This window comes from Aythya marila (assembly GCF_965140915.1).
Source record: "Aythya marila genome assembly, chromosome: 3".
Lineage (NCBI taxonomy): Eukaryota > Metazoa > Chordata > Aves > Anseriformes > Anatidae > Aythya > Aythya marila.
The window spans coordinates 41886912-41913306 of NC_139044.1; the positions used below are offsets into that span (position 1 = coordinate 41886912).

The 26395-nt window shown below is 33.6% G+C and overlaps 1 protein-coding gene across 2 annotated transcripts in view; it reads left to right on the forward strand.

The window, feature by feature from the left end:
- The window catches only part of SIPA1L2 (signal induced proliferation associated 1 like 2), a 141483-nt gene that overhangs the window by 57454 nt on the left and 57634 nt on the right, over positions 1–26395 (forward strand). For both annotated transcript variants that reach the window (XM_082757623.1, XM_082757624.1), the window contains exons 4-9: positions 3369–3502; positions 5656–5844; positions 11087–11261; positions 16600–16703; positions 23404–23561; positions 25084–25660. In XM_082757623.1, coding sequence (XP_082613749.1) covers positions 3369–3502; positions 5656–5844; positions 11087–11261; positions 16600–16703; positions 23404–23561; positions 25084–25660 — 1337 coding nt within the window. The remainder of the gene's footprint in view (positions 1–3368; positions 3503–5655; positions 5845–11086; positions 11262–16599; positions 16704–23403; positions 23562–25083; positions 25661–26395) is intronic.

Genomic DNA, 26395 nt, shown 5'->3' on the forward strand with positions numbered 1-26395 from the left:
TCCTGTGACCCTTCACAAGGGACTTGAAATAGTGTCCAATACAGTTTCACAATATGATAGAAACCTAGAACATATATCCTGTAAAAAACAAACAAACAAACAACAACAACAAAAAAAAAGCAACAATGCATTTAAAAGAGAAGGAAGAAAGAACCTTGATCTGTGATGCAGAAGGAAGAAAAAGGTCCATAGCTAAGCAAGGATGGGCAGTAAATGGGCAGTAAATTCAAAGGTACAAAATGAATTTTAAGTTAGGTTGCAAAGGGTCAAAAAATGTTGAGGGAGTCAGAGTGGAAGAGAATGAAGGGAAACTGAGAAAAGGGTGGTATGTTTTTTGAGGGACAGAGAAGAGAGAACTGGCATAGATGGAAAAGACTGATGAGGATTAAGCCAAATAAAAGAGGACTACTTTGTGAAATGCTTTTATGAAGGGGGAGTTACAGGTTCCAAAAGGCTGACCATATTTTTTGTGTGTGTGAGGAAAAATCCCAGTGGAGAGAGAGAAAATACAAAGAGAAACCGCTTTAAATAAAACTAATGACCTTTCTGGAAAGTTGATGCAAATGTAATTAGCTCTAATTAATTTATGTTCTTGTGTTAGGTACATATGAACTCTTGACAGAAATAAAGTATGTTTATGTTAGTATAGCATTAAAAACTTAAGAAATAGTATCTAAGAGTTTTATCCCACATAGTCCCAATTAATACTGGGAATGTAAATTGTTATTGTCCTTGTTGTTAATTGTTCTGTAGGTAGCATTCTTCAGGAGTAAATATTGTGATGCGTTTAATATTCAGTTATAAGCTGTCACCCTCTTACCTTTATAGCTATCTGTAAGCCATGCCCTGTTCCACATATTTTTTTATAGAGCTGTTAACAGAAGCTACCCGAGAGAAATCTGTACTGGAGAAACTCTTTAGGAGTGAGAGTGAGCAAGTCAAGGCAAACAGCAAAAACTCAATTTTCAGTATCAGTTATCTGAAGGGATCGGGCTTTTGGGAATCTCAAGATTATTTCCAGCTGAACATAGTTTTTACCTAAGCAAAGTTTATTGTGGGTAGAGAAAATAAAACAGGCATTTTGCCTTAGGCAACAAAATGTCTTGCTGCTGTGCTGATCTCCTGTGTAAGAAAAAGTGACATTTATATGCATACTGAGTCTTACTTGATGCTATTCCATGACAGTGAGCTCTTCTAGCTGACTGTTCATTGAATTGTAGATTTAATAGCATAGTTGAATTTAGCAAAATAATTGTGGAAGGATGAAATGAAAATTTAGCAAACAATAGTCACTTGTATATAGAGACATATGCAATGCTACTGATTTTCTTTGCCTTTAACAAGATATCTGTGAAAGAGAAGCAACTTTCTGCATATTTGATTTAGTTCACAGTTTTGTAATTGGCACTTGTCAGCATACAAGTTTTATTTCTGTTTTAAGATGCATGGAAGAAACACCCTGGCATGTGTAGCACTAATTATTCCATTCCCTTTCAAGAAATGAGAGATTTCAAATTCAGTCTTCTGAAATGAGCCCCAGTTTTATACTGCATATTTATAAGCTTTGTAACTATTGTTAAAATCAAATCCAACAAGACTGATGTAAAAGACTGTAAATGTAAATTGTTGATGTAAAATCCAACAAGACTGATGTTAATGTTTATGGAAAATATATTCTCAGTTTCCAGTTAAGGTTTACAAAAGCTAAAATATTTAATCTTTTGGTTTCGATTTATTAATGGTGTCCTTTGGTGAACTACATTTTTGCGGGATAGAATGGGATGAGAAGAGGAATTGTGATTTTTATTTTTTTTAAGGATAGTTGAAATGTCATCATGAGTTGTCCTTTTCCTCTTGTGTGATTTATCCTCATAATACCTCAAGACTTGATGGTTATTACCGTGTTTTTTTTTTTTTTGTGGAATGCTTGCAACTATTTCTTAATGTTTTTGTATCTGTGTGCTGATATCAAACTGAAAATATGTCCTGAAAGCTTATCAAGCTTTTATGCTAACTCAGTCTTATATAGGTGAAACCTTCTGATTAGAATGAAAGTTGGAAACTATTCCTCAAAATAAATAAGTAAAAAATAGGAGTATTTTACTGTCTCACTTTAAACAGCTAGAAAACAGAACTTATTTTCCTCTTTTATTTCCAGTAGACGCTTTTAAATCAATAAATAAATTCAACAGACCTTCATGAGTTTGATATTAAAAACCATCAAATAAAGCACCAACCTTGTATTAAAAATGTTTTCTCCGCATCCTGCAATATCTGTACTGTTATTTTTAAATTTACTTCAGTTTCTGCAATTCTCATTCTTAAAAATATTTTATCAATTTTTTAATGTATGTTCATAATATCTTTAGTTTTGTATCTCTTATGTTGTACAAGAAGTTAGCAGACATCTGCCAAGCTTGCATTTTTTCTGCTCAGTAATATAGCTGCCAAAAAAATCTAGTAACTGTGGAATACCGTTTTCTATATTTACATCAAAATGTAAGGCTGTAGAAACCTTAACTGAGACGTTTACCCCTTGTCAAAGCCTGAATATGCAGCTGTGGGAAGCTTTAATGTTGAAAGCACTTGGCCTCTGATTATAACTCTCAATACACAAACACGCACAAATTAATATTGTTATGGTCTGTAAAATCCTGTTCCATTTTGCCCACTAAGGTTCCAAGTTTTATTTTAACTCTAGACGTAGGAGATAATCCATGCAGGTAGAATGCCGGAGGTGGGGAAGGAGGAGAGGAAAGTAGGTGGTGAGCAGGTCTGTTACTTCATTGCTATTTAAAACATGGAATTATAGCATAAACCAAATTGGAGGAAATTTCTGGAGATCATCCAATCCAATTCCAATTTAAAGGTAACTTTACAGGCAGGTTCTGCACAACCTGTTCAGAACCTTGTCCCTTTAGCTTCTGACCAAGGATGGAGAATTCACAATCTCTCTGGCAACCTGCTCCTGTGTTTGATTCTCCTCAGTGAGGGGCTGCATCTTATGACTATGGCATCTTGTCCTTTCTCTCTGTATCTTGGAGAAGAGTCTGGCTGTGCCTTCTCTGTTAACCCTCCATCAGGTAGTGGGGTGCTGCAATTACAGAGAGTTTGTCCCTAGCCTGTGCTGTTTCATGGACTTTCTCTGTATCAGGCGCAGTTCTATGCTGGCCTTCATGAGGCTTTTGTTAGTCCATTTTCTTAGGTTGTCAAAGTCCCTCAGAAATGCAGCTTTAGTATATAATACTTTTAATAGTAAATAATATTTTTTGTTGCCACAATTTTTTTTTAAATGGGACTTGAACACTTTCTGGGAGATTCATGTTTCATTATGCTTTTTTTATTCTTCATTCACTTTTATGCAAAAGAACATCAGAATTACTTTGGAATAGATGAAAATCTTGGACCTGTAGCAGTCAGCATCCGCAGGGAGAAGGTTGAAGATGCTAAGGAAAAAGAAGGATCTCAGTTCAACTATCGGATAGTTTTCAGGACAAGCGAGGTAATATTCTTTCAGTAATTCTGCAAAGGAATTGGAATGTTAACTTAGAATACTGGTTGTTTGTCTGTGGGTATGTTGCTAAATTGGAAAGTAAATCTGTTAATGGGAAAGGGATGTTTGCCTGGAACAAAGTTTTCTTCTTCCCTGCTATGTGATTTTTTTTTCTTTTTGAACAGGCATCCAAAAGGAGGTAAGTTGGCTGAAATTACATATTTCCAAGACTTAAACATAGGAGCAGATAATAAGAACTAAGCTGAAGATACGCTTTGATTAAGCTGCTAGATGTTACGGTTCTAATTGTAGGAATAGAAGATTAAGAAAAGAAAACAAGAGGGGAAAAATATGAAAGCTGATGCTACAACTTAAGTGTACTTTTTTGTATTCTGTTTCAGACTAATTTCTTAGAAGCTTTCTTCTCAGAGAAATGTTTTTACACACTTTATATAATTTGTGGAAGGAATATTTCAAGTCCCTGCAGAGGGGAAATGGAGAAGTGTCAAAGTCTTCTCCCTGGTAACCAATGATAAGATGCAAGGGAATAGCACAAAGCTGTGCTAGGGTGTTTCAGACTTAGATATTAGGAAAAATTTCCTTATCTTACCAGTGGTCAAACACTGGAACAGGCTTCCTAGCAAGGTGGTTGATGCCCCATGCATATCGGTGTTTCAAGAGGTGTTTGGATAATGCCCTCATCAATATGCTTTGACTTTTGCTTAGCCCTGAAGCGGTCAGGCAGTTGTACTCAATCTTTGTAGGTCCCTTCCAACTGAACTTTTTTATTCTATTCTATTAATATGTTAATAAGACAATTATTTTTATTTCTCTGGCAGAATAGCTTTTGTGATTGTTGTAGAAGGGCATTTCTCATAATTTTTATTTTAAGCCAATTAATGTCTGTTGCAAAACTAATTTCTGGTTTGTGACAGCAACTAGATTTAATTTGTATAAAAATACACAATGACACAATGTTAACTGTCCTTAGGACTGTTGCTTTTTATTGCTATTAGAACACAGGGAAGTGTTCTTGATGCCTCTTGGCTCATGTGCATTTACAAATAGATGTAGAATCATTTTTTTGAAGCTAGGTTTTTCCTTCATTGCCATAAAAAAGAGGCCTCTGTGTGAGAAGAGCAGTGGTTTAGCTGACTCACTACTAATAAACATCCCTTTTTGCCAAATCCAATGACAATAAAGCAGAATGGTTTAAAAAACATGTAGTTAAGGTAAATGAAGGTGCCATTAACTGTAGCTTACCTCATCTGTCCAACCTCACATTCAACTACTGTGTTTTCTAGGGTAGTATGGCATTAAAATTAATTTCTAGTTTTCCTGCTGTTTTGATTTTTTTTTTTTTTTTTTGAAAAAAAACTTAGGAATTGGAGTAAGTTAATAATACCATCAGTGAATTTATTTAAACAAAAAACTTAGAAACATAGAATTGTCGAGGTTGGAGAAAAACCTCAAGATCACCAAGTCCAAGCATCAACCGGACCAACTGAGTCACATCATTAAAGCGTGACCCTTAATGCCAAACCTTCATATCTCTTAAAATATCTTCAGAGATCCTGTTTCAATACTTAACCAATTTCTCCATAAAGAAATTCTTCCTAATATCCAATCCAAACCCGCCTGGGTGCAACTTGAGACCGTTTCTTCATGTCCTGTTGCTTGTCACCTAAGAAAAGAGACTGACACACTCCTTTGCAGCCTCCTTTCTGATAGTTGTAGAGAGTGATGAGGTATTTCCTCAGCTTTCTTTTCTTCAGACTGAATGACCTCAGTTGCTCTTCATAAGTTTGGTTTTCTAATCACTTCACCAGCTTCACTGCTCTCCTTTACATGCACTTAACAAGTCTATTTTCTTGTAGTGGAGTGCCCAAAACTGAACACAGTATTTGAGGTGTGGTCTCACCAGTGTCACATACAAAAAGACAATAACTTCCATAGTCCTGTTGGCCACAAATACGTCACTGAGACAACAAGAGCCTGTGTCATTTTTAAAAGTCATTTTGTAATCTTTTTTACTGGTTTAAAAAATTGAAGATAGGGGTGTTTTTCTTCATATTCTGTATTCCATGCTTTTCATAAAACCTGGGTATCTTTAAAAGTCTTTGTAGTATTAGAATTAAAAATGTTTTGTACATTTATTGCAGCTTACTACACTTAGAGGAGCAATTTTAGAAGATGCTATACCATCCACTGCAAGGCATGGCACAGCAAGAGGTCTGCCTCTCAAAGAGGTACTAGAATATGTAATACCAGAGCTGAGCATTCAATGCCTGAGGCAGGCTTCCAACTCACCCAAAGTACCTGAACAGCTGCTTAAATTGGATGAACAAGGGGTATGTAGGATATGACTTTTATTTTAAGGACAATTATTTTTTTCATTTATTGGGAGGGGGGAATCTTAAATATTATGAAGGTAATATTGAAAAACATGGATCTCTAATGCAAATTAATCACTGCCTTGATTTTGCCAATATTTACTCAGTGTGTTTTCATAGACAAAATGAGATTTGAATTTCTAAACAAATTGTTTTTTAAATATATTGCAGCTTAAGAAAAATTATTAAGACTATAGTGATTCTCTTTATACGTGTGAGTGGGAGAAAGGTTATGACTAAACTTTTAATAGTCCACAGTCTTTTTTGTTCTTTACTGTGTACAACTGTTGAATGCAAATGAAAATACGTATAATATATTTTATTAATACTGCTTACAGGTAAGGAGGAAAAAGGATATAACATATTAAGTCCCTGCATATAAATCTCTGCATTTTTGTGTTGGTTTTTTTTTTTTTTGAACACTAATTTTCTGATTAGTTTGCAGTAGTTTTAGTAGAATAGAATGCTTCTGGGTTCAAACAACTGAAATTGTGATTGAGACTATGTAATGAATTAACTGCACCAGCAACGAAATATTCATATGCTTTAAATATGGAGAGAAAAATGATAAGGTTTATTGGGTTCAATAAAGTAAATCTGCTTCATTAAAACTAGTAAGTAAATTCATAGCTTCTGAACAATTTGGAAGGATGGGTTTATTGAAGGCTTTTAGTTCAATTTTAGAAGCCATGCTTTATGTTCATTTAAAGTAAAGATTGCGTTTTCATTGCAAAAGTCAATATCTGTCTGTTGAGGTAGAATCAGCTGATCGATCCATTTGATTATAATGGTGATATAACTATTTTTTATGCTAATTCAGTTTCAAATGTAGTGATTGTGTCAAACATATTGGTGTCTACCAGAATTGTCTTCTCCTGTGACTGTAACAATTGCTTAAAACAAAGCAGAGGTAGACAGAGGAAGATTTCTTTTTTTGGGGGGTAGAATATTAAGCTAGTTTTGTATGTATGTTTTACTACTTATGTTCATTGGAGAACTTTTAATTGGAAATTAATTTTGTCCAATGTCTGTTTTTTCGTGTGTTTTTCAGTGTTTCTGGTAAAACAAAGGGAAATCATTAGCACTCTCCTCTGAATATAACAGTTCCTAATCTCCTGTTGCTCTCTGTCTTTCCTCTCTGAGCACCAGAGTGAATTTAGGTTCATGTAATAAATAATAATTACTACTTAGAGAGGTTGGATTTTCTAGGCAGCATAGAGTACATCTTTATTTGACCTCAGTGGCATATTTCCCAAAACTCACTAAGCATTTCCCCAAAATTGGAAATGGAGATTGTCCAATGAACTGACCAGTATATTTTTAATCATTAACTCTTAATTTTGAGAAACAGCAGTACATAGCACTGAGTTTTATTCTGGGTGCTTGGTTCTGAAAAATTCAATCCTGTTATGAAATGGGCTGTCACCAAGCAAAATGTAATATTAATGTATCTTACATGCTGCTTATTGTGAGATAATTACTTGAATATAGAGAGAAAGCTGTGCATAGAAGTGGCATGAGATCCATTTATGCTTTTAATCCTCTTATGTACTTCATGCTTTCAGTTTATTAATCAACCAAATATAAAAAGAGTTACGCTTGGTAGCTGAAAGTGACAAGTGGCTGAAATGTCATGAATTTTAAAATGTGAATTGTGATCTAGAGGATTAATGCTATTACCAGAATGATAACCATTTTGAATAAAAGTGTATTAAATATTTGCATAGTTCTTCAGCAAACTGAAAACTGTGTCAGTTTTGTGAAACAGGTAGAGAAAGAAATGAGTAGTTTTCAGTGAAATCTAGTGTGGGTTGTAGAAGAAACATGTGGCTAAAACTCTATCCCTAAAATGACAGTAGAAAATAGATGGACATTAGATGGTTGACCTAATTTGAGAATGTAACTAATTCCAAGTTACTCTGGTATATGATGAACAGCATTAGGTTTGATTCTAAATTTACAGGAAAAGTCAACAACTTATCTACAACATAGGATTTTTTTTTCTCTGTTCTCCCCCCAGATTCCCCTCCATATTTCTGCTAATGGTTTATTGTATATGGTTTTTGATAGTTTTGTTTGTGTTTTTTTTTTTTTTTTGTTTGTTTTGTTTTTTGTTTTTCACATCCCATTAGAAATGCTTGCTTTTCTCTAGACCAAAGTTTATAGAAAGCCCAAAGAAAAAAGGAACTTTGAGTGCAGGGATATTTAGTTGCTACTGAGGTTCCTTGCCAGAAAAACTCTAAAGTCTTCACGTTGTGTAAGTCATCAATTTGTTGTTGTTACACGATAAAGAATCTATACTGTACAAGAAGACAAGATGCCAGGATTCAGTAGTAAGTAATTCTGGCTAAACATGGTCAGTTTGAGTCAGGAGGGACTTCTATGCACACTTAATACAAATCGTATACTCCAGTAGCTAGATTAGACATTTTCTGATGTCTAATATTTCTAGTTTAGAAATCATGAAATCAGAGCCGTGTCTGAAATTCTTTCCTTAGACCTGTATAAGCATGCAGTGCTATTCCAAAACTGGCAAACTTAATTGATTTTAAATATTCTGATATTCTGACATTTTTCACATCAGTTAATGGCCCATATAAGGTGCTCCCAAGCCTCATTTACATATAACTCTCTTGGACATTGACTTTCTAAAGGTACCTTGATTTCCGTTTCTGCAAAGCCCTATTGATTCTGAGCTGAGTCACTTTGCTGAAGTCTGCGTATCTTGTGGATGTGAGTGCTCCTAGCACACAGTTGGAAATTCAAGTTATTTCAAGTGTGCTTGCCCCTGCTGTCTTGTTTAGGAATAGTGTTATGGGTAGAATCAACTTTGTGTGTAACTGTTGAGTGTTTGCAATACTTGTCCGTGAATTGAAAACTCAGGATTCATTCCTTCATGGGCTGGGCAGTATCACATCTTTACCATCTCCTAGTACAGTATTTTAACCAGGAAATGCTAGGGTGTTTGGAGAACAGGTATACTTCACTCCTGTTTGGAATTATACTGATACTTAAGATCTAATTCAAGAATCACTCATCTCCTTGGAAAGACTGAAGGAGTGGGACTGCCTATTTTTGAATGGAATATTTTGCCTAAGTGGTTCTCTAACTTGCTGTTCATTCACACTGTTAGTTGTTGCTGCTGTTGTTAATGGCTCAGTTAGTGCTTAACTTCTCCATTCCTCTGTTCTAGTGCAAAGTCAAGGAAATTAACTTAAATTCCCTGTGGTTTAAGTTAAGCTATTTGACACTGAGCTGGGATGGAGGTGGCAATGTGTTTACAATCATTTTAATTTTCTGCTGAAAGTGTTAAGTAACAGTGCTGTTTCCTATAATCTGAAGTTTATAAGAGCAGTTCTAGTTTCCTCCACAAAGTGTTCATGCTAGTTTTACACTGAATAAATAGTTTCCAGTGTGCGATTTGGAACATTTTATTAGATACCTAACTCTCCCCAGGCACTGTTTCAATATGGGGATCAGACAAGGAAGCATTCCAGATGACTATTACATATGCCAATCAAAATGAAATGACAAGAGCAAGCTGCGAGCAACCCTGCCCTTTCCCTCAGGTTAGGGGTCTGACTCAGGCACCTCTAGTGATTCTGTCTGTGGCCTTCAAAAAATCTTCGTTAATTTGGACATCTTCAGGATTTTTTATATGGTAGTAGTTGTGTTGGGTCTGTAAAACCACCACAGTAGTGCATGAAGGTAAATAATTAAACCAACAATGTTGCTGTTAAACCTTGAATTTTGTTAGAAACATTGAAAAGGGACTTTAAAAAGCAATAGCATCTTGAATACACAAAAGAATAGGTTAGAAAAATCAGTAAAGCTCTTATTCTTCCAGAAATGTTGAGGATTTGGATAGTGATTTTTTTTGTTTGTTTTAATTGATGCTTGGCAGATGCCTTATTTATACACAACTCTCCACTTCAAGTGGAGAAATGCAGCATTTATTGAAGTAGGAAGATTTAAAGATTATTTGAAGTTTGGAATTATATCTTTGACACTTCTTTCTTTCATTTATGTATATTTTCTTGACTCAATATTTGTGTTCTAGTCTTATAAATTTTCCTAGAAATTGCTGTGATAAAACATCAGTGTAGTAGCATGTCTGTGGAGTTTTACAATACACTTAGCACAGCTGACCGTGTTACATATTACTAACGTGAAGCAGACTGTTCTTGTCACCTTTGATCTAATGGGAATTATATTTATACAGTCTTTCACATTTTAGACACTAATCCCGAAATTTGATTAAGAGAAGTCTACAGCTAGAGAGCTGAGTAGCATGTATATAGACAAATGTGTTAAAGGAATCTTGTGTGACTGATGGTCTCTGTCAGTTTGTGAAGCTCTAATAGTTGTCAGTTAAGAATAATAGGGCTAATACATTCACATGGAGGTTCCCAGTTTGTCATTTTAAGTACGCAAAACAGCAAAGAAAACAAGACAATGCTCTGACTGAGAAATAATCATGTCTTTTTATATTGATATCCTAGAGTTGAGAGTCTAGTTTGTTTAAGAAAACTCTTAACTGAAATCAGATTTCTAGTTTGAAGTATGCTGTACTTTGGACAGCTTATGTTTACATATTAAAACCTTTGAAAATAGGGAATAATAGTTTTACAACAGACAATTTTATGGGGTGGACAAAGGATTTATTGAACAATAAAACAAATTATTGTTTGGAGACAGTTTTTACAATGTCTTGTTAGAAATAGGTTTTCTGAATGGCTGCTGTTATGTAATTAGAAAGTTTACAGAGCGGGAAGTTCACATACAGGGATCGGTTTGGCTCAATTTTTAAAGGTAGAAATAAAGGAAAATAAACTCACCTTGTTTTAATCTGAGAAAGAACACAAGTCCACAAAAATTACTAGTTAAAGTCCTCATACTATAATATGCAGTAGAGATTTTTCTTCTGTAGATAACTAAGTCAAAAGTCTTCAAGTACTGTCTTTAGCCATTTGGATAGTGTCAGTCCAGTTTTCTTTCAAGATTTGTATGTGGTGTTGTTTTTTTGTTTTGTTTTGTTTTTCATAGTGACTTCATTTCCCAAAACACTTAAATTTTCATTTTTCAATATTTTCTGCCAGACATTGTAACAGTGTCAATATTTTTTATTTATTCTAGTATTGATTTCCTTAGCATCTGTAATATTTCCTTCCTTCTACTTTTTTTTTTTTTTTAATTCCAGCTGAGTTTTCAACACAAGATTGGTATCCTTTACTGCAAAGCAGGCCAAAGCACAGAGGAAGAAATGTATAACAATGAGATGGCGGGACCAGCTTTTGAGGAGTTCCTTGATCTGCTGGGCCAAAGAGTACGGCTAAAGGGGTTTAGTAAATACAGGGCTCAGCTAGATAACAAAAGTAAGTTATGTTCCTGATCTATAGTAGAAATTACAATTCTCCATTTGATCTCTTACAAATCCTGTTTTGTGTTTTCATTGTCTTGACCTTGGGTTTTGATTAGTAATGTTATGTGGTAAATAAGGAAGATGAACATGTATCATGCCTCGTCTGAAAGGTTATTTACTTCCTTTGCGATATTAGTAGAACTGAAAATTAAAGCAATTTATTTAATTTGTTAAGATTATAATAACTATGATTTTTGCTGTATTTGAGAATTTCACAGCTACATTTTAACATCTTATTCTTACAATGGCAAAATAGAAGACAAGTAATTTGAAATCCGGAGTCAGGAAACGGGGACATTTTACTACTTTCACCTGAACTTCTTTGCTTCTGTTTAACCAACGTATATGTTGAGGTTTATATTTGAGTTGCAATCAAGTTTTCTCAGTTTTCTTTTCTCACACATGCACACATTCAAGTTTTATCACATAGACAACTTTTCTAATACATGCATAATAAGCATGTTAACCTTCTGTAACTGATAAACATTCATCTACCTTACCAATGTATTATTGCTATCCACTTCCTCAGGTCTCTCAGTTTCCCTAAGTAATATGGTTCAGCAGTGCAATAATGTGATTTATTTGTACAAACTGTTTTTGTTTTGCTGTTTTTTTGTAGCAAAAATAGGAACCGATATATTGTTGTTAACAAAGTCAACAACATGTTGACACATCTTGATTAGCATTGCTGTTTGTTGCTTTTAAATTCAACTTAACTCATTCTTTTAGCTTAATGTGGTTTTAACGGGATTTTGACAACCTGACAACTATATGTTGTGACTTACGGATATCTAGATGTTCATCTACTTTATTGTAACATGAGATTTTTTTAATATCCTTAATTTTTTACGGTTACTTGTCTATTACATCTAGAATATTTTTATCTACTGTAGATGGCTTGTGGGTAAAAAAAGATTTTTGTTAACCAAGTAGATTTTTAAGCTATTAAATCCTGTTACTTGTGTGCATTTTCTACCTGTCCTTATAATCAAATGGAAAAGTTGCTTGAGCCGTTAAAGGTAAGCTGCCAAGAAGGAAGGTTAGAGAGAAATACCTAAAGAAAATTAAGGGAAAATCTTTTCTTATAAGGGATCTTTTTGCCTTTCAGAGAGTCACAGAGATTATAGATAAGTTCCAAACTTCTCTGTTCTTCCTGCAACCTGTTCACCTGATCTAATTTGGTTATTAGGGATCTCTTGCATGTTTTTGCTATCTAGTCATCAGCCTTCATTTAACTGGAATACATCTGGATTTTTTTCTTTTTTGAAATAGTACACCTGACTGCCAGCCAGTGTTGTAGTCATAAAAGGATTATCCTTCTATTATTAAACTGATACTGGCTAGGATGGGTTTTCACCTCCTGTATGCATTAGAAGAGAGACTGAATTCATATTAGAAACTTTGGGAAATGTCTAGTGTGTGTAGCTTGTGGTTAGTGGCCAGCCAATAAACTGTCCATAGGCCACTCTCCAGTGGCAAATGAGATACTCAGAGTTGGTGGAAAACTTCATACTTCTGCAATTAAGGGAGACAAGCTTTGGAACTTGAAAATCCTCATGTTCTCCATCTCTAGTAATGGTGGGAAATGGTGAAAAAAAAATAAATTTAATCCTATGTCAGACTGTTCTAGTTTATGACTTACAAAGTGGGAAAGCTGCAATTTTGTAACACTGCCAACGAGCTTGAGCACTACATTTGATTTTATTAAAGTTTTTGCCTCTTTGCTTAAATCCATACTTGTTTCACTTTAATAAATTCAGGCTTGATAGAGACGATTGCATCCTGTTTGAGTACAGAATAATAATTCACTTCTCTAAATAATATGTAGAAATATTAACACCCTACAGATGTCAGACTTTTGGGATGGGCTGACAAATAGGGATGAAAAATTCAAAAGGGCAAAGGATGTGTGGTTTTGCTTTTTCACCTAGAGCATGACCAAATATCACCTACTAATTTTGACATGTGAAAATATACTGATCTGTCAATAAGTTTGCTGTGCTTCAGTATGAGCAAATGTTATTGATTGGCACTGCCTACATACCATTCAGTAACATAATTTTAATATTCTAGTAATGCTGAATTCCGTTAATGATATTCGCCTATCATAATTTGTTTACACAGTTTGCAACAAGCAGTATGGAATTAAGAGAGTTCACAAATGTAGTCTTCAGTTTTATATTAAATATAAAATACTGACTTAATTATCATCTTTTTTTTTTTGTTTTATACTCCTTTTTTAATATAAAGGCACAGCAAGTGTTACAGTGTGTCATAATTATAATTGGAGAATGCATTGATCTGACTGCCTGAAGGTTCAGAATAGTGCAATAATTTCATCTCTAGTAGCCACACTTTTGGTAGGCATAATGTTTCTGTAATATTTCTTGCTCAGTTTTGTAGGGCTTGCATTTATTAAGTTTTTCTGTTCACAAATGCTTGACTTGCTGTGTGTTGTGTTGTGTTTTTGTTTTGATTTGGTTTTGCTTGTCTATTTAATATTTTGATAAAGTGATCTATTCTTTATGGAATGTGGAATGTTGTGGTGGGCCGACCCTGGCTGGTCTGTAAGCCCCCAACCAGTTGCCCACTCACTTGCTCCCCAGTTGGGTGAGAGTGAGAATTGGAAAGGCAAAAGTGAGGAAAGACTCGTGGGCTGACATAAAGACAGTTTAATAAGTTATGGGGTTGGGGAATTCACAAAAAAAACTCAACCAATCAAAGAAAAAAAGCACCCAAGTAATGCACAGGCAGTCACTTGCACTTCCCAACAGCACACTGCTGCCCAGCCAGTCTCCGAGAAACAGCTGCTCTGGGAAAACAACCCCCACTCCAGTTTTACTGTAGAACGTGACATTATAGGGTATTGAATGTCATTTCAATTTGAGTCAGCTTTTTCACCTGTCCCCCCCCCCGAAACTCTTGCTTACACCTAGCCTACTCCCAGTGTGAGGGGGTAGACAGTGTGAGAACCAGAAGGCCTTGATGCTGCACAAGCACAGTTCAGCAATAGCTAACATTGATGTGTTATCAACACTGTTTTGTTCATATATAGAAAAAGCACCATATAGACTCCTATGAAGAAAATTAACTCCATCCTGTCTAGACCCACAACAGATGTGAAATAATTGGAATATTAACTATAAACTCTTCTCTGCCCACATTTAGTGCATTTTAAATATCATCCAATTCTGAATTCTTATATCAAAGAATGAGAAAATTCGAGGAAACTTTACTGATTTCATTACTATATAATTTGTTTATTATAGATTTTAAAGCATATCAATCAACTAGAAATGAGGAACTCAAATACTATTATTGGAACATTACAAACGAGAATATTAATGTTCAGTATTTGATTATGTTACTTCAAGTTTGTAAAGAGAGAAATAAACTGAAAGAAATTGAAGAAATGTTACAAATTTATCTATATACAATTAAGACAAATATTGGTGTTTCACTTTCATCTAGTAAACAATGCTTTTCTGAAAAAGGCTGAAATGCTTCCTATGAACATGAATTTATTTTGAAAAGTTAGCTGATTTTTCTCAAACTTTGTGAATTAAAACTAGTATTCAGAAAAGAACAAGGTGCAAAAGAAATGACAGTATAACAGTATGACAGGTATAACTTTTTTTCTAAAATGTTAGCAAAGAAATGTTTGTAGTAGCAACCATTCTGTAAATTCAGAGGGTCTTAGTAGGTGTTCCCTAAAACATCCGTTAAGTTAGAAAACTTTATCTTGTATAATGTAAGGGACTAAATTTCAAGCAAAAAACTTGCTAGCTCATTTCCAAATTCAGCATGCTAGATCATGTACTAGATCAAGTACTCCACTAAGTAGGATGTTGTATAAGAAAAACATGGATTTAAAGGTAAATAATCTACCTTTCTGAATCGCTATTTAAAGGGACTATTTTGTGCAACAGCTGTTCAAGATACTTTGACTTTATTTAATATCTAATTGCAAAATGAAAAAAAATCAGGGACTAGGGTTGCCAAGATCAATGTAGTTTAGGCAGATATGTATATTTTATAAAATAATTGATTTCCTCCTCCTATGTCTTTAAAACTCTTTCTGAATGGCATGGAAAAGTTATAATGGAATTAATTTCAACAAGGATTTTAAAATAGAGGAGTGCAGTAATGGCTGCTTTTGTTAGCAACATTTAAATATGCTCCCTATTTGTTATGAAACTGTAAGTCATACACACAAATATTAATGAATTAATTTTAAGTTGTACAAATATAACTGATGAGGTCAATTGTAATACGAACATATTCAAAATTATAAACACCTAAATATTTTCAAATTTAGGGCTGTAGATATGCACTACAGTTACTACTGAATTTTACACCTAAGTGTATGTTTGTGTACTTTGAAAAGAAGAGCTAACACAGCCAGACAGTTTCTTTTTGGAATATTGTTGCTATTAAAATAAATAAATAAATGAACACCGTGAAAGAGCGCTGCAGGATGCTTTTTGCTGTGGAAGATATAAAATTATACACAAGAAATCAGTGAATATAAAAAGGGAAGAAAAACTGATAACTGCCTTGACTAAAACCTTGTTCCCAACCTCCTGCTTTGAAGTTAATTATTCTTACCTAAATAATCCAGACATATCAAAGAAAGTGGATAAAAAAATGTGTGGTAAACATTCTGAAATGAGAATTGCATTACTAAACTTCCAAAATAAAAAGTCATATCATAGATGAAGTGTGTTTTAACAATTTTTAAAAGATCTGATAATTCCCAATAAAATTATTTTTGTCTTATACTACAATGTATAATGTACGTATTTTATGTTTTTGAAATGTCTGATCTTCATTATGTGTTTTATTGTGAAATTTGAAGTAACACCGTGTCAGTATTTTATTTTGGGTGAAATACGGGATTAGTCCATTGTCTTTATTGACAATTAAAATAATGAGTATATGTATATATATAAATTATATAAAAATATACTTAAGTAGCTAAATGTTTGTTCATTTATTTTTTATTTCCATGATATATTAAGACCTAACAGTACTTGCCAATATATTCAAAATAAGGTCATCTCATAGACAGCTGTCTTTGGGCAACTTCTTTCAGGATCCATCTATGTTGTAATATGAAAGTAAAGAGATCTTTAGCTGATACAAACTGTTTTGTTCTGTTGAAAAAAAAAAAAAAAAAAAGTTTAAATTCTATTATTAGATTTATATCATAGCATGCAAAGAGCATTGTCCTAAAAAGTAATATGAATGTTCTATTTTACTGACCGTCTTATGATTAAATTCATTTTCAGCTGATTCAACAGGAACTCATTCCCTTTATACTACTTATAAAGATTATGAGTTAATGTTTCATGTATCAACAATGCTTCCATACATGCCCAGTAACAGGCAACAGGTATGTTATTTTAACTTTTCAATTTTCAATATAATTTTACTTCAGAGGTGTTTGAGTTTTTATCTTTAAGTAATACTGTTTTTAAGCTGTATGTTTTTATATGACATTTGTCTTGTAATTGTGGATTTGCTTTTTTTTTTTTTTTTAATCATTTAATACATTAGAAAAATCGAAGGATTTTTATAATACATCTTTATAATTCATTAAGTTATTTCCATACCCTCCGTTTCATGGTGACATTACTCAGCATAGTTCCCCCATGGTCAATCAATTATTCTCAAATTGGATGGGATTTACACCCTATGTATGTTTTAAACATTGAATGGAATAAAACTTGAAAATAATCCTGTGGTTAAAATATGTATGCAATAAGACTTTTAAATGATTATACAAAATGTTATTGATCTTGAAGTTTTTTGTTAATGTATCAGCTTAGTATTAAATGGCTAGGTATATCCTTCAATGTGTCTGCTTGTGAAGACAGAAAACTGCAGTGTACTTAACTTTATTCATGGAGAACTCTTTCCTTGTTTGGTAATTCAAAGTATCTTGAAAGCATTAAGGATGGCTAAAAAATAGTACAGCAACCAAAAGTGTGCACCAGTAAGGTTATTCTGTCTTGCCTGTCTGAGATGTGTGACCAAATTAAAAAGTACAAGCACATTTGGCATAATATATCAATGGTAACACTTAACTTCAGAATCTTTCTGCGCTGCCACTGCATTTTTCTAGCCCTGCACATTAAAAAAAAAAAAAAAAAAAAAAAAAAAAAAAAAAGGCAACCATAAAAAACTGTTGGATTTATTTGAATATTATCTCGTTGCAGTGCAAGATGTAAAGGCTTCAGTCATTTTGGAGTGTTATCATGAAATAAACATGCTATCTCATGTTCTTTGTGAAAGCATACAAAAGTTGTGGTTAGTGTTTGTTAAACCATATGATTTGCATCTTTTATATCAGTAAATCTCATGAGAAGAAAAGACGTGTCAAGGCAGTGACAAAAAGATTAAATTATTAAAATTCTTAACATAGGATAAATGAAAATTGGAATGGAAGAAAGTATATAACATTAATGTATTTTAAGTAGTCATTGCATAAAATTCTGAACTATCTGAAGAACTGTTTCTTCGGAACAGTTAAGACAACTGAAATTTATTCCATTACAGTTAGGTTTTAGATGCAGTTTAAAGAAATTAAATTAGGAATAAAAATACAAAAAAAAATCTTCACCACATGAGTAATATAAATGGTTAGACAAATCACATCTTCAACATGTAGCTTTTAGAGGACAGAGTGTTTGGCTATATCACATCCCAGCTGTGCCAGTAGCTAGTGATCAATATATTGGATCATCATCACTAACTTGAGATTGCTCCACTTCTCTGAACTTTCATTTATACTTTATTTCTGTACAGGATTAATATAGTAAGCCCACTCTGTAATCACTCATAATGGTTTAACTCTTATTTTAAGTTTATGCTTTAATTTGATTTGCACAGAAGAATACTTAGCTTTTACACATTTGTAAAATAGTTCAGATTTTCCTAAGATACTGTATGTTTTTTAACAACTTGAAGGCTGAGGATCATACCATGGAAGAAAATATCATGGTAGAGTCCAAAAACATTGATATATTTCAAATAACCAGTTTTAATCTATATATTTATTTACAAAAGACATTACAAGTTAGCAAGGCACCAGTGCAGAACTTGTTGGAGTCTAGAAAACTGAATTGTTGGTCGTTGACTGGAAATCACATGTAAATTGGAAAAATTATACGCTTATTATAATATAATACACTGAATGAGCTTGCCTTGAAAGGGAATAATGCGTATTTTCATAGTTTATCACAGGCACTGACAGTAAATATGACCTTACTTGGATTTTTATTACTTTCATCATTGTCTTTCATGACTTGCCCTTGTTTGTGAGAATGGGATATCCTCTTTACACTATTTCACTAATTTTCATAATTGTTGTTTGTCAGCCTCACTGCAGTGTTGCTCAGCCACCCCCTATTACTGTCCTTTCATTTCTTCCTTTGCTTTCCTTTCATTTTAATCGTTTCCTTACATGTCCTTTATAGACAGGTGCCAACTTTTGTATATAGGGAAATCTTCCAATTTTAACTTCATGGTTTTCCCCAGCAACAAACATTCCTTTCCACAGTGTTTTAGTAAGCACTCATCATTGTCACTTTAACAGGTTCAATATTTAGTAGAAGCATCATGTTGTTATTTGTCACTTTCTTAGGATCAAAATAATGTGGCAGTTTTCTAGGTTCAAGTAGTATACCTATCGGAAGACCTCCCCACATTATTTTTAGGTGTTGGAATCTAGTGATATTTGTACAGCATGGACACTGTCTAGTGAATTGTGACAAGTGCACCCAAATAACCAGGATTTAGCCAGCCTTAATGTTCAAAATGGATGTATAATCATTGTTAAATTTTCTTCTATTACAGTATAGTTCTAAAATGCATACTGGAATGTGAAATCTATCAACTGTGTTATTTTTCACAAGCTAGGATAAAGTTGGATTAGGTCTTTTTCCTTGAGCCATTTTAGATGCTGAAGACCCCAGTTGCAGTTGCATCAGTTGTGCTCGACACAGAGACACACTTACAGGTGCTATGGAATGTGAATGTTGTTTGTCTCTTCAGAATTTGTCTCACTAACTATGTAGCCAAGTAAGGGGAAATTAGAGACTATGATAATTTTCCTTTTGGATTCTATTAGCAATGAAGATCCCCATTGAATAGTTAGTTTTTTGCTAGCATATCGTGTATGTATTAGCAATGAGGTTATTGCACCCTATACATGTGTCCTTTGATTGATAATGACCGGACAGGATACTGAGTCACTTACTCTTCATCATCTAGAAATAAGACCTTCAATGAGCAGGCACTGAGTTTTTCTTAGATTCCACATATGTGTGAGCTAAAACCAGGCCACGCCAGAACTGTTTGTTGCTTCTTCCAGGACATAACTACGCCCTGCTTGGTCACTGATCAGGACATCCCTCTAGTTTTAGAGTCAGCAGGAGATTCAAAAAGCAAGGTAATTTTTACTTTGGTTGCAACGTAGGCTGGGAACTTTCAAGTCAGCTGTTCCATCCCTAGGATAGAAAAGACTACCAACCCTGGTGCGGCCATTTTCCTTTTCCTTTCCTGGCCTTTTCTTCAAGTCATAGTTTAAGGCTTTCTCCTTTAAACTTTACCTTTGCAAATTCCCTTTCCAAATGATTCCTTTGCAAATTTCCCACTCACACATTTGTAGTCTGCTTCTGTACACATGTTTAGACCTAATTAATCCAAATCAATTCAAATAATCAATTTTCACTTGGTTTGATGAAAACTTAAATGAAACATATGCAAGAATGAAACAAACTTTTTGAATTTAACCTCCTGCTAAAATGTTTGAGATAACCATATGCTTGGTTATGTGGGTTAAATCAGACTCTGTTTCACCAGATTTGAGCAGTATCTTTTGATTGTTTCTGGTTTGGGTACAGATTAATAACGGATATGGAAATTAGAACTTTTTTAAGCCGCTTATTTTAGAAATGTGCTAAAATAAGTTTGAAATTTATTTGAATAAAGAATATATTTTTCACTGCTATAACAACAAAAATTCCTTGTTTTGGAATTGGACAATGTAAATAATATTCCACTCAAGGGGGTAGATGCTTACGGCTGTGCATCACCAATAAATGTGCTGTTTTGTGACAGTAAATACTTTTCTTCAGAGATGCATATCTGATAATCAAGAATTGAGTATTATAGTTAAAATCTCAAAGTTAATTATTATTTGGTTTTACATAATTTTAATCTAATGGATTCTGCTTTTCTAACATATTTTAGACTCCCCTCTTGTATTCTAAGTAAAATTTCACTGGTTTTCTGTTGACTGCCTATCATACTTGGCTGGGTTCTTTTTCATATTCTACTGTGCCAATTTATATTGATACTGGTATGATGTCAGAGTGTTTGAGATCTCCTTACTATAAGTAATCCTCCATAATATGTGGACTCTGTTGAGAGTTTCTCTTGTGCTCTACACTGGCATGAGAATCTCTATAATATGTTAGAAAGGCAGAGGGAGGGGACCAACCTGAGCAGACCTCAAAATGGGAGAGGAAGGGGAAACTGAGAACCTGAAGGGGGAGAAAAAAAAAGGATGTGAAAGTTGGAAGGAAAACATAGGTTATAGCATGGAAATTAGAGAAGGGTTTCTTAAGTCTTTTTGCTTAGTTCCAGTTTCCATCAATTCCTCTTTCATTTTCAGTATGCTATCCTTAACCCACATTTTCCAGGGAAGTATGTGTTCCTTCCTTCTTATCCATTCACCACCTTATTCTTTCCTATTCCTTTATCCTATCCAGAGCACTTCTTTCCATCTTCCTGATCACCCCGGTTTTTCTCTTCCCTTTCCAGTTCTTTGCATTATGATTCTGTGTGCACAGACGTATGACTGTGCTTTGCATTTGCATTGTGTAAGTTCACTGACCACGTATGCATGACAGTTATTTATAATAACATTACATGAAATTTATTTTAAAATGTTGAAGACATCACTAAGATCTCAGCAAGCTTGGTAAGGTTCTTAAAAATGACTTGACTGTCTATTTACCATTTTTGTGCCTTTAAAAGGTTTAAGCTCTTGAAGCAGTAGTTTAGATGTAGGATATGAGCACTGCCATCATTTTGCCATCATTTTGTAAAGGAAGTTTTGTTAGTACAAATTCAAACATTTCTAAAACATATCTCTTACTATGTGACTGCTATTCTTGTTTGAGCAACCCATGGTGGTCAGTAGAACCTCTTAGAGTTCTGCAAAAGCAGAAAGTATTCTTGAAAACAGCAATTGTCTTGAGAAATAAAAGTAATTTTAAACAGGAGTTTTTTAGTTTTTGTAACATTGCTTTGTGGAAAGGTATAGGCAAAGGCATGAAGCACTTCCTATAGTGAGAAGAAAGTAAAGGGGTTTATTTACATAACAAAAGGAGAAATGAATCACCTTTTACCTTGTAATTGGAAAGTGTCTTACAAATTTAACTACAGTGTAAATTCCAACCTGTGAGATAATAATAACCTCTTAAACATGAACTTATACTTCACTACTGTGATCTAGCTAGCTCTAATTAAAGTGTAGAGCTAGTGTTCACTGACTCTAATTAAAGTGTACCTGATGCACTTATTTCTGTGATCAATTCCACATAATTTATAGAGCAATTTGTCCACAAGAGGATGTACATTTTAACGTGCTTAAATAGCCAGTTACTTTGATTTTAATCTTTCAAATCTGAAAAAAAAAAATGACCAAGTCATATGACAGAATAACACCAAATACTTTCTGTTCTATTATATGTGTTAGTTTTATCAAAAGCCTTTTTAAAAATAATATAGATATGCTAGTGCTTTAAGCACTAGCTTTGGCCCTTCTCACCACCTTTAGAAAACCATCTTGTATTATTTAGGAGACATAATGAAATGCTTATGGGTCTTAGGCTTTAGCATATGCAGCTTAGCTTTTTTTGTTGATTGCCGATACACTGCCTTGTAATGAAACTGAGAAAATTAAAACAAACATTTTTTTTGGAAAGATTGTATTCTGTAAAACGAGCTTGATGTAGAATTTTTCCTTGCTCCTTTAGTTAAAGGATTTCTTACATCCTTTTTAGTTAAATTAGAGTTCAGGTAGAACTTGAAGTGTCTGTATGCTATTAGTTGACAGTGCAAGGTCCTTGTCAGACTTTAGGTAGGTATTTACATCCTAGTACATGCCAGACTACTTGTTTCCATCTAGTAATATAAATGGATGTTTTATAAGCAAGGTTATTTAAAAATAATAATAAGAAGAAATGTGTAAAATATTTTAGAGGTCTGATATACTTCGATGAGGAAAGTGAATGCCACTTTACTGCAGGTTTTTTTTGGCGGTGAAGTGGTCCCTTATTGCTGAATATGTTTTGTAGGTTTTAAGTTTTAGACTGTAATAATGGTTTAGTAGCTTAAATTACTCATTTAAGTGTATTTTGAGGATTAAATAAACTACTAGCTATCAGTTTTTAAATCAATAAATGAGTTTCAAATAGCTGTTTCTCCATGAGTATGTCTCAGCTCTGTTCCTCAAGTATGCAATTGTTCAAAGTTTGTGATAAGTATTCATCATAATCTATTAAAAAAAAAGTTGAGATTGTAAGGATCATCATGATAAGAATGATGATTAATAAAACTGCAATAGGGGAAAGGAGTTTATTGAAAAAGAAAAGCAGTGTTATATTTTTCATATAAAAGCAGACATTACTCTGTAAAAAGGGAACCAATGTGTAGTTTTATGAATAATAAGAAATGTCCAGTGATGTAACATTTTTTATTACAATTGGGATGCAAGAGAAATCTTTTATTCTGTTCTCACAGAGTAAAAGAGAAATGAGCTGAAGTTACACAGAGCTGATGTGGGGATGTGGGAAAATACAAAAACCTAATGAAAACTTTGCCAATTTTTTTTCCTTTTTATTTTTTTTTCCAATTAACCTGATATCCTTTATTGGTAAATATCCAGGACACGATTAATTGAAGGTTATTTCAGGAAAAATTAAGAATCACTTGTTTTGTTTTGTTTTTGCTAGAATGAAGACGTGATTTATTGATTTATTTTTTTATAACTGATTTTTCAATGCATGTTTCTCATCTAGCTGCTAAGGAAAAGGCATATAGGAAATGACATAGTTACCATTGTCTTCCAAGAGCCAGGAGCGCTTCCTTTTACTCCAAAAAATATTCGTTCCCACTTTCAACATGTATTTGTCATTGTCAAAGTGCATAATCCTTGTACTGAAAATGTGTGCTATAGGTAAGTAGAACCTTATAGCTATTTAAGTTTGCTGTTAAGAATGCAATGGAACTGCTTTTCCTAACAGTTTTATACTTTCTAGAGATACGATATATACAATTTTAAAATTTCTGCTTCATTTTCTATGAGTTTGAAACCCCAATGTCTCTCTTGCTTATCTAAACTAATGGGGCAGTCTGTAGATTTAAATGAGTGTGCGAAACTGTGTTGTTCATTCATGAGCACAAAAATGGGATATAACATTTTAGTGAAAATAAGATTTGCAGTCAGACTTGTGGTAATTAATTTAGAATTTGTATCACATATTTCCTTTTTTTGAAGTAAGTGATTTAAAATAAAATACTTTAGAATGCTGTTAATGTATATAAATCCCTGAGTATGACTATATGACGCCAGGGCACCAGGGTGAGTCATTGAGTTGAATGAGAAATTTTGGGGGATCATAACGTCTCAAATTTCAGTTCACCTTAACTCACAGTTAAGTTATTGCATCATGAATTTTAGCAAGGTTACCTGAGCTGGAAGCATATGGGAATTGTGCAAATAATGACAAGGACTTCAAAGACAGTGGTACAGATTTAGCAGCTATGAATGTTATATTTTATTTTTTTAGAATGAATTTCAAAGTACCTTGTGAGGTTGGATCATATTGCTTGTCGTATCTTCCAAAACTTGGTTTTGTTTTAGTATCTATTTCGTGATTACTATTACATGATATATGTATTTCATACGTTACATTTTTCTATTACTAAATTGTCTGTTTTTCATCCCAAATGTGAATGCATTTCAGTCAATCTAGTAGTAGTTGTATATAGTTTGCATGGTATTTTGAAATCCTTTTTACAGATAAAATATGTTACATAGATATCAATTGTAGGTATAACTGAGTGTCAGTAAGGAAAAAATATTTCCATTTCCCTTTAAATGTATATCTTGCTGTGAACTGTCCCTCTAAAGAATTTCAAATATTATGAAATTTTATGAACTTAGAATAGGCACTTTAAAGTGGTGCAAAATGCTCCCATTGCCAACATGTTTTGCACTGATACTTTTTGTCTGTATTCATATCTTATCCTTGCAAGATGTATAAGTATTGAAATCAATTCTTTGTATTCATATTTTTCATAGTTCTAATTAAACTGTGTGAAACCTGAAAATGATAGGTGGTTCTAAATAATTTTAAAAAATCTTGCATCTCCTTTATATCTTGCAAAGGATTTTTAAACTTACTCCACTAAACAAAAGAGACACTGACACCCTAAGCAGTCTACCTGGAAACCTCTGTGTTTGTATTATTATATTCACAATGTCCTTTATACACGTAAAAGAAAAAAGGCATTTTTAAAACAGATGACCCAGTGAGTTTTCTTTGATGTGTCTAAGATATCTGAAAACTGACATGTTAAAACTAAAGTCAGTTGTGTAACTGGGCTGCACAGGTCACTACTTACTTTCTGATCTTTTTTTTTTTTTTTTTTTTTATATAAATGAATTAACCATTGCATTTTCTTTATCTTTCTAGTGTTGGTGTTTCAAGATCAAAAGATGTACCTCCATTTGGTCCACCTATTCCCAAAGGAGTAACTTTCCCCAAGTCAGCAGTCTTTAGGGACTTTCTTTTAGCCAAAGTTATTAATGCTGAAAACGCAGCACATAAGTCGGAAAAATTTCGAGCCATGGCCACAAGGACACGTCAAGAATACTTGAAAGATCTGGCAGAAAACTTTGTTACCACAGCTACAGTGGATACTTCAGCAAAGTTTAGCTTCATTACTTTAGGTGCAAAAAAAAAGGAAAAAGTGAAACCAAGGAAAGATGCACATTTATTCAGTGTTGGAGCAATTATGTGGAATGTGATCGCACGAGATTTTGGCCAGTCTGCTGACATTGAATGTCTCCTTGGAATCTCCAATGAATTTATCATGTTGATTGAAAAGGAATCAAAAAATGTTGTATTTAACTGCTCCTGCAGAGATGTTATTGGATGGACATCTGGATTAATGAGCATCAAAATATTTTATGAAAGAGGAGAATGTATTCTTCTGTCTGCAGCAGATAATTGTACTGAAGACATCAGGGAAATTGTTCAAAGACTCGAAGTAAGCACAATTTCTAAATTGGAATCTCAAAAACTTTATGAAGAATTGTCTACATCTCCTTTGAGATACAATTAAAAATGTCATCTGTTTATACTTCAGTACTGTTTTTAGTCTTCAGAGAACTATAAAAAAGTAATCCTCATGCAGTATATGAGAATCTATCAACCCCTTTTTCAGGGATGAGAAAATGAATACCAATAATTTGATAGACTTGTCCGAGGCTGTGGATGGTTTCAATATTGAAATCAGGATTGAAAGGCTAAGCTTTTTGTTTTCTCTTGCTGTAGCCTTTCTCAATTCACACTTCTGTAGGTAGAAACATATCTTAATTTAAAAATACACAAAACCTTAATGGGTAGAATATATTCACTTCAACTTTTTATTAAGAAAAAAAAGTGAATTTTAGAAAAATTTGCCACAAGTTGTTCTGCTGATGTGTTTAGTCTACACTGAGTAACTGCAGAAAGTGAAGAAAACTAGACCAATTAATGACAGCTTTTACAGCTGACTGGATAAAGATTTTCAGACACTTGTGACCATGTTAGCACACCTGTCCTGTAACTAACTATTCCAGTCAGTACAAATGAACTGACAGGAGCTCTAACGTAAAACTGCTGATGCATCTACGTCATGCGGTTATGCTTTGCCCTTTGATTTTGATTTAAGTGATGTAGATCATGTTGGTTTTGTTTATATTAGAGAAACTTGTTCTGAATTGAAATCATTATGCTTACC